The sequence below is a fragment of the Homarus americanus genome, unplaced genomic scaffold (assembly GCF_018991925.1).
Source record: "Homarus americanus isolate GMGI-L3 unplaced genomic scaffold, GMGI_Hamer_2.0 scaffold8507, whole genome shotgun sequence".
Lineage (NCBI taxonomy): Eukaryota > Metazoa > Arthropoda > Malacostraca > Decapoda > Nephropidae > Homarus > Homarus americanus.
Window position 1 is genome coordinate 690,001 of NW_024737586.1, and position 9,678 is coordinate 699,678.

The window sequence follows — 9,678 nt, forward strand, 5'->3', positions numbered from 1 at the left end:
ACTGAGACTAAAACGGCCGCAGTTACCTTTGTTTCTTTTACTACGTTTACTACTATTATTACGTCTACTACTACTATTGTTACTACTACTAATACCACTACATTACTACTACAAAAGCACCTCACTCTCACCACAGTCACCACCTCACCACAACTACCACCTCTACCATCATCGTCTCTACTCCCAGCCCCTAAAAACCCACCTGACGAAGGAATACTGTACTACATCAACACCTAGATGCCTCCCCCCCCCCTCCGGCAGTACGACGCACCTGGGAGATAAAGACTGTCCTCCCACTCACACACCTACCCACTCCCTCCCTAAATCCCTCCCTCACATCCACCCTCCTCCTTTTCCTCCCCACACCAACCTTACATCCCACCCCTCCTCCCTCCTTTCCCTCCCTCACACATACCCACCCTCCCTCCCTTTTCCTCCCTCACACCAACCTTCCATCCCATCCCACCCTCCTCCCTCCCTTTTCCCTCCCTCACACCAACCTTCCATCCCACCCTCCTCCCTCCCTTTTCCCTCCCTCACACCAACCTTCCATCCCACCCTCATTCCCTCAATCCCTCAATCCTCTCTCCCTCCCTCTGTTCCACGGTGTTATTGCCACAGTAAATCTTCACTATAATAAGGCTTGTTCCAGTACATATCGTTTTCTTTACGATCAGTGTAAAGTGGGAGAGGTGTCATATGTTAAAGGCGGAGGAGGAAGAGGGATGGGGAGGAAGAGAGGGTGTGAAAGATTGAAGAGGAGTAGAGAGTGCGTAGAGGATTGGGAGAAAGGGAAAGGAGGAAAGACGTAGAGAATTGAGAAGAAGAGAGGATTTTTTGATAACTGGAAGAGAAGCGAAGGAGAAAGAGGGTGTGGAAGATTAGGAGAGAAGAGGAAAAGGAAGGGTGTTGAAGTAAGAGGAGGAGAAATGGGGAGAATTGAGGTACATACGAGGGGAGGAAAACTGGGGAGAAAAGAGAGTTTGTGGAGGGGGTAGAACATGGGAGGATGAGAAGTAGAAGACATGGGGAGATTTAGGAAGACAAGGGGTGGAAGAGAAACAAAATGAACAGATGGGGAGATAGAAGGTGTGATAAAGATGGAACAGGGAAGATAAAAAGATAATAAATAAAGAAGGAATATTACCAAAGAGGTATATTGACGGTGAGGAAGATGGTAGGGGGAATAGTGGTGGAGAGGAATATTGGTGGGGAGGAAGATGGTAGGGAGAATATTGATGGGGAGGAATATTGATGGGGAGGAATATTGGTGGGGAGGAATATTGGTGGGGAGGAATATTGGTGGGGAGGAAGATGGTAGGGAGAATATTGATGGGGAGGAATATTGGTGGGGAGGAATCGCGTATATTGGAAGGAAAAACATTATTGGCAGGAGGATGAGTGCAGGAAGGAGGCAAACAAAGTATGGAAGGAAGAGGAAGACAGGATAAAGGCAGGAAGGAGAAGTGTAAGGATTAGAGAGGCAAGAAGAAGAGAGGGGACGGTGGTGAGGGGAGAGGGAGGTGGGGAAAGGGGAGAAGAGGATGTGGGAGAGGGAGAAGGACATGGTGAGGGGAGAGGGACACAGTGAGAGGAGAGGGACACAGAAGAGGGAGAGGGACACAGTGGAGGGGAGAGGGACACAGTGAGGGGAGAGGGACACAGTGAGGGGAGAGGGACACAGGAGAGGAGAGGGACACAGTAAGAGGAGAGGGACACAGTGAGAGGAGAGGGACACAGTAAGAGGAAAGGGACACAGTGAGGGGGAGAGGGACACAGTGAGAGAGGAGGGGAAACAGTGAGGGGGAGAGGGACACAGTGAGGGAGAGGGACACAGTGAGGGGAGAGGGACACAGTGAGGGGAGAGGGACACAGTGAGGGGAGAGGGACACAGTGAGAGGGAGAGGGACACAGTGAGGGAGAGGGACACAGTGGGGGAGAGGGACACTGAGAGGGGAGAGGGACACAGTGAAGGGAGAGGGACACAGTGAAGGGAGGGACACAGTGAGAGAGGAGGGGACACAGTGAGAGGGGAGAGGGACACAGTGAGGGGAGAGGGACACAGTGAGGGGAGAGGGACACAGTGAGAGAGGAGGGGGACACAGTGAGGGGAGAGGGACACAGTGAGGGGGAGAGGGACACAGTGAGGGGAGAGGGACACAGTGAGGGGAGAGGGACACAGTGAGAGGGAGAGGGACACAGTGAGGGGAGAGGGACACAGTGAGAGGGGAGAGGGACACAGAGAGGGAGAGGGACACAGGAAGGAGAGGGACACAGTGAAGGAGGGGACACAGTGAGAGGGAGAGGGACAGTGAGGGAGAGGGACACAGTGAGGGGAGAGGGACACAGAGGGGAGAGGGACACAGGAGGGGAGAGGGACACAGTGAGAGGGAGAGGGACACAGTAGAGGGAGAGGGACACAGTGAAGGGAGAGGGACACAGGAGAGAGGAGGGGACACAGGAGAGGGAGAGGGACACAGTGAGGGGAGAGACACAGTGAGGGGAGAGGGACACAAGAGGGAGAGGGACACAGGAGGGGGGAGAGGGACACAGGAGGGGAGAGGGACACAGTGAGGGGAGAGGGACACAGTGAGAGGGAGAGGGACACAGTGAAGGAGAGGGACACAGTAGGGAGGGGACACAGGGAGAGAGACACAGGAGAGGAGAGGGACACAGTGAGGGAGACGACAGGATCCTGGACATCCTTTGTAGATTTGCACCACAACAGACAAGGAATAATATTGTTTTTATAAATGTGTTTTGGTGGAGATGGAGGTATGGAAAAGTAGCAAGTAAAGGAACACTGTTACTGTATTATTATTATTATTATTATATTATAAGTAGTAGTGTAGTAGTAGTAGTAGTATTAGTAGTAGTAGTATTTTATTACTATTATTATTATTATTATTATTAGTAGTAGTAGTAGTAGTAGTATTTTTTATTATTATTATTATTATTATTATTATTATTATTATTATTAGTAGTAGTAGTAGTAGTAAGTAGTATTAGTAGTAGTAGTAGTAGTAGTAGTAGTAGTAGTGCAGAAAGAACACTTCTTGCACTTCCACCAAGACTGGGAGGGATGGGACTAACTAATCCAGAGGAGATTGCTGACTCTGAACATCAAAATTCACTTAAGCTCACGGCAGCCCTCACTGACCACATAATAGCCCAGAATGCAACAGGGGAAGTGGACACCAGCGAAGTTAATAAGATCCGTAGGTCCATTACAACAGATCAGCAGCACTGCCAAAATGACATGTTGCAGCAACTATTGCTGCAGGTTCCAGAAAATTTGACAAAAAAAGTAGCTATAGCGCAGGAGGTGGGCGCCTCGAACTGGTTAACTACGTTACCGATAAGGGCAAATGGTTTCAGCCTTATCAAACAAGAATTTACAGATGCCATTGCTCTAAGGTACGGTTGGCCAGTAGATGGTTTGCCCTCCCAATGCGTGTGTGTGGTTTTTCCTATGATGGCGATCACGCCATGGTCTGCAAGAAGGGGGCCTTGATATGCATGAGGCATGACGAGGTAAGGGATCTCACAGCAAATATGTTGAAGGAAATCTGCTGACGTCATGGTAGAAACCGACCCTCCTTCCACTGGATGGCGAGAGATCTTCCAACACAGGACTTCAAAACACATCTAACGAAGCCCGTGTGGACGTCAGTGCTCGAGGATTCTGGACGCGGGACAGCGAGCTTTTCGACATCAGGATTTTGATCCCATGGCCGTTTGTCACCGTAACTCAGCTCTCGATGCTGTACATAGGAGGAACGAGAACGACAAGAGAAGGGCATATGGGGAGAATTCAAAATGTTGATCAAGGCAGCCACTCCTCTAGTGTTCACAACCTCTGGTGGGATGGGACCAAGTGCAAGATGTTTCTACGCCAGACTCGCGGAGGTGATCTCCGAACAGAAGCAGCAGCCCAGAAGTTTCGTTACAGCCTGGATGAGATGTCGACTGTCCTTCTCTCTCCTTCGGTCGGCTTTGCTCTGCCTCAGGGGAACGAGAGCTTCTGCCCCAATTCCGACAACTGCTGCAGATATTGACTATGAGGCTACTGTCACTGAATGCCGCATAGATCTGCGGCTCAACTAATTTAACACAGATAGGATAGCTACATATGTATTAGGATATTTAATATTAAGGTAATTAAATGGTGGCGAAGGTGTGGCTATTGGGGGAGGCTGGAGGCCACGTTTAAAAGTAAAATTAAAAAAAAGAAAGTAGTAGTAGTAGTAGTAATTTTATTATTATTATTATTATTATTATTATTATTATTATTATTATTATTATTATTATTATTATTATTATTATCAGCTCCCCTCATCTCTTTCTCACTACTTCCCTTTCATTATTTTTCCCTTTCGTGGCCTGGGTGAGATAGTGTGTTGAGGAGTTTGCTCGTGTTTTCCACTAAGTTTTGAGGAAGTTGGCTTAAGTCTGTCCGCTCACCACACCTAAGCTACATCTCAATTTCCGTCGTCAAGTTATTGCAGCGAAATGAAAGCAATCGACAGGCAGTGTGAATGATGGAATGGGAGGTGGTAAGGAGAAGGATGATGGAAGGGGTAGTAGGTAATGGGGGAGAAGGATGATGGGAGGGGTAGTAGGTAGTGGGGGAGAAGGATGATGGAAGGGGGTAGTAGGTAGTGGGGGGGAGAAGGATGATGGAGGGTAGTAGGGGGGAGAAGGATGATGGGAGGGGTAGTAGGTAGTGGGGGAGAAGGATGATGAGGGGTAGTAGGTAGGGGGGAGAAGGATGATGGGAGGGGTAGTAGGTAATGGGGGAGAAGGATGATGGGAGGGGTAGTAGGTAGTGGGGGAGAAGGATGATGGAAGGGGGTAGATGGTGTGGAGCAGGACGATGGAAAGGGAGGGAGGGGGTGGAGGTAAGATCGGGTACAAGTTGTTTGTCGGAGAGAGAGGTTGAGTGAGTTAAATGGAGAGTCAGGGGGAGGAGGATGAGAGAGGTAGGGAGGATCAGGGGGAAGGAGGGAAGGGGGAGAAAGGTCAGGGGAGGGGGTTAAGGAAATCAGTTAAAGTATAGTGATCTAAATATTGCGTAATTATCTATTTATCTATCTATCTATCTATCTATCTATCTCTCTATCTATCTATCTATCTCTGTTTGTGTATTTGTAATCTTCGTATACCTTTGCTGGCTCCCTTCTTTATTTCCTATACTCTACACATTCATTCGCTGGTGTTCCCCTGCCTCCAATATCATTCCTTTCTCTATTAATCCCCACGTTCGCTCCCTTTTTGACTTTCCTTCACTACTCTCTGTTACTGTTGCCTTACTCTCCCTCCTCTTCCTCTTTTCCTCTCCCCTCCGCTGGGTCAAGAGAGGCAGTAAGTTGGTGGCGTTTGATCGAAGTTATTGCCTACATCTCTATTTACGCTTCTCTCACCTTGTTCTCGTTTTTCTTGTTCTTCTTCTTCTACGTTTATCTATTTTTATTATTTATTCCCTCATGTACTAATATCTCTCTCTCTCCCATCACTCATGTTGTCTTCACTGCCAGGTGCGTCAGAGAGCGTCCAGCTGTTGGTATTTGATCCCAGCTGGTGTGTGCGTCGGGCGCCACCTGTTGCTCCTGTTTTGGCCACGACCTTCCCTCTCTCTCTCTCTCTCTTCCACTATTTATTTTCTTTTCAGGCACCACCTCCCCCTGCCCCTCTCCCCCATCTTTTTCCCCTTCCCTCTCCCATCTTCCTTCCCTCTCCTCTCATCCCTCTCCCATCTTCTCCTCCCCCTTTCTTTTCTTCTCCCTTCTTTCTCTTTCCTCTCCTTTCTCGTCTTTTCCTTCCCTACCCCTTCCTCCTCCCTTACCCTCTCCCAACCCCCTTAACACCCCTCCCTACCTCCTTAATCCCCTCCTCTTTTATTTATTTTGTTCCTTAACTTCCTTATAATGTGTGTGTGTGTGTGTGTGTGTGTGCGTGTGTGTGTGTGTGTGTGTGCGTATCGTCATCTTAACACGTGTATAAGGGCAACAACATGTACAGTATGTGGTGTTTATCTTTACTTCATCTATAGTGTGATAGGTTTAAGTAACACAGCGGAACAATGGAACATCTCTTAGGCAGTAGTGTTGATTCTCTTTTGTTATTTGTTAAACCAGTGACCTTAAGAGTCTCGCCTTTATGGATGTTTGAAAAAATTTTGTTTCCTTAAAAAGCTTCTATACACGATATGATGCATAACAGGGAAGGAAGACGCACCGAATATTACACATTTACATAAAGAGCAAAAGAGAATTTCAATATTGACAAGAGGATACAGTTATCTAATCCTCGTTGTTCCTAGATGGTTGATATTGTTCCGAGGACGAGCATGACTATAGCTTAAATAATAACACTGTAGAATATACCAAATATATCAGACACTACTAGGAAAAAAATCCCTCAAGGTAATATTTGGCATTGAGTTAAAATAATTGTTTTATTATGGTTAAAAATTGAGTCACCTGACGAAATTAACTCTATAATAAGAATAAAGTTATGCCAGAAAAAAAAGAGAGACCTTTCCCTAGTTATTTTTGTTTTGTTTTACCTGGTGTAGATCAGAAGAGGAAGGAAGGTAGGAAGGAAGGAAGGAAGGAAGGAAGGAAGGAAGGGCCAGGAGCCGCCCATATTGATCTTGTCGCGGGTGTTCACTTCTCCTCTTCCTCCTTCTCCACTCGGCTGGCTGTGCCTTTGTCCCATCCGTTCATCTCCCCTCACCCCACTCACCCACCCTGTCCAACCACCCAACCACCCACTGTTTACGTCGTTATTTTACTTGACCACACATGATTGGCTGTGGGGGAAGTCGCCTGAACCCACCCACCCACCCACCCACCTGGCTTTGGTTGCTCTACTCCAGTCCAGGGAAGAGCTCGCGTGATAGCTCGTGTGTACCAGGAGTAGAGTTAGATTTTTTTTCCTGGTAATTTTGTTTACTTCAGCTGTGGTAATAGTAATTGTTATTTTCGAGATAATTGATGGTTATAATGTTAATAATATCCTCTTGTTGATAATGAACTCTGTTGAGGATTATTATTATTATTATTATTTATTTATTTTATTTAGGCTTTCCCTTTGAGGATATTTTTATTATTATTTATATTTTATTTCATTCATGTCTCTTTCCGTTTCACCGACTAGATCGATATTTTTGTTATTTTGTTTTATTACTTTTATTAATTTGAAACTCTGTGGATCAACTACGTCATGTTGTGATTATAATTTATGTATTTCTCTTATTCTTTAAAAAAAATTCAGTGTTTTTTTTTACCAGTAGACTTCCTTATGGGATTTTTTTTTTTTACTTTTATCAATAATTTCAGTACTTTTTCCAACGGGATTTACTTGTTCTTTGTATTTTTTTATTGTTATTTTTTTCCTTTTTTTATCAATATTTTCCTTCATAAGTCATTACTATAGATATTCTTATTCTTAAGCATCGCAATATTTTCTTCAATTGGTCTTTTTTAATGACTGTTTTTACCATTAAACATCGCATGACGCAACTTTTCTTTTGGGGCGACTTTTACTCAACAATGTGTGTGACTGGAACTTTTTTTTATCATATATTTTAGAATTATTTTTATGTGACTTTTTTGTTAATAAGTTCATTTCAATATAGAGTAATATTGTCTTTTAGCGTCTCATAATTTCCTCTGTTTTGGGATTCTCGCTTGACCTCCTTAGAATGATGCTCGTTTGACTACCATACAGTAGACCTTCTCCCATTTTCTAGTTTGACTTATATAATTAACTTGCAATTGTTAATAATTATACGAATAATAATAATAGTTAATAACAATGGTAACAACTACAATAAAAAATAATATAATATTCAAGTATGGAATTTTTTAATAATAATAATAATAATGATAATAATAATAATAACAATAATAATACTAAAACACCTCTGCCAATCTGCCCCGGCTAATGGACGTGTGGTTAAGAATTCTTTTTGTACACAGTAAATATTTTCTTCCCAGCAACTCTCGTCACTCTTCCTCAAGGCGTTACCACACGGGCCAGTATACCAACACAATCGATTTATCAATACCATGTACAAGCAAATCAAATATTACTGATTGTCATAACCTTCGTCCTATCGAGTCACTTTTTATTTTTTATTATTATTTTTTGTTTTTTTTTGCCTCTTGGGTCCTGACAAAGCTGAGAAGACATCAATAAAACTGTATAATTTCATCATTTATTTATATTATTCATTTCTATTTTCAATCCATTTCGGAAATAACTATAATATGTCCAAGTATGGATATAATTTCCTGATAGATAATGTATAATCGATGATAATAATCTTAGGATGCAAATTATATATTAGATTTATTATGTTGGTTATGTATGTAATTTTGTTTATTGTATATTTTCTTACGTCATTTTTTTTCTATCGTATCTGATGTTATCTTTGGTTGATTTTCTGTTTCCAGGGTGAATTTGGGTTAGATATTTCCTTAGAGAGAGAGAGAGAGAAATACTCAAGTCCGAACAAGAGAACACCAAAAAAACTCCCTTACCGTCTCTAGGGGCCAAAGTCCTCCCTCCACTTTCCTCTCATCATATCACAAAACTGTCCACAAACTCGCCTTACATACACAAGAGTCGTATCAAAACATCAGCGTAACATCCACTAAACACAGACGCATAACATTAACATCAAGCAAGTTTTCGGTACATCCCTTTAAATGTCAACATCCCTTATAACATCGCAATAACAACTCTTATATTAGTGTAATATTCACAACCCTTAACAATAACAAGGATTATATTACCGCCCCCCCCCTTTAAATCACTATTACATTACTACTCCCTTCAAAGTAGTATTATATTATCATCCCTCCCATTTTGCTATTACATTTTCCACCCTTTCAAATTTGTATTATCTCTTCCATCCCCTTAAAGATAATATTACATCTCCACTCCCTTAGCATCACATCACTACCTCCATTAAGGCAGCGTAACAAAACCACCCCCTCACATAGCATCACATCACTACCCCCATTAAGGCAGCGTAACAAAACCACCCCCTCACATAGCATCACATCACTACCCCCCATCCAGGTGTGCACTCAGTACTTACATCAACGTCAACGCCGGTGACCTGGTAGTCCTGCTTCATGGGCCTCTCGTTGGGCACGTAGCGGAAGAACTCCCTGCCGCCTTTGTACCATTTGACGGAGTAGAGTCTCTCGCCCTGCAGGTCGAATTCACACCTGAGCGTGGTGCTCTCCCCCCGGGGCACGTGGAGTGGTACCTCGAAATTCTTCATACGAAGGGCCCACCCGCCTGGAGGAGGAGACAGAGAGAGAAAGGAAGAGTTAGACAAATATGTGGCTAAAACATGGAAACAAAAACATGGTCAATGCCTACTTAACGTACAGTACATCCGGTTAATTTACAAGTTTTTTAGGGCCATATCAGGGAACGTCATGTACTCTAAGCGGACATTGTTTACAAAATAATCTACAGCTTGTATCATAATATAAGATACAGTTACAACATAAACCACCAAAAGAACACCAGGTATGTCCTCTCCAACATTCAAGAATGATATATGGATGAAAATCTACGCCAGACGAACCTTCGCCTGGCTTTTTCCTGCATAGAGAGTTATTTTATGGTATGAGAGTAGGACAAAACATGTGT

At 43.8% G+C, this 9,678-nt stretch overlaps 1 protein-coding gene across 1 annotated transcript in view; it reads right to left on the minus strand.

Moving 5' to 3' along the window:
* LOC121873480 (cell adhesion molecule 3-like) overlaps positions 1 to 9,318 on the minus strand; it is a 45,636-nt gene extending 36,318 nt beyond the window's left edge. The window contains exon 1 of the mRNA XM_042377071.1: positions 9,113 to 9,318. Coding sequence (XP_042233005.1) covers positions 9,113 to 9,301 — 189 coding nt within the window. The 5' untranslated portion in view covers positions 9,302 to 9,318. The remainder of the gene's footprint in view (positions 1 to 9,112) is intronic.
* Between the last annotated feature and the right edge of the window lie 360 nt (positions 9,319 to 9,678).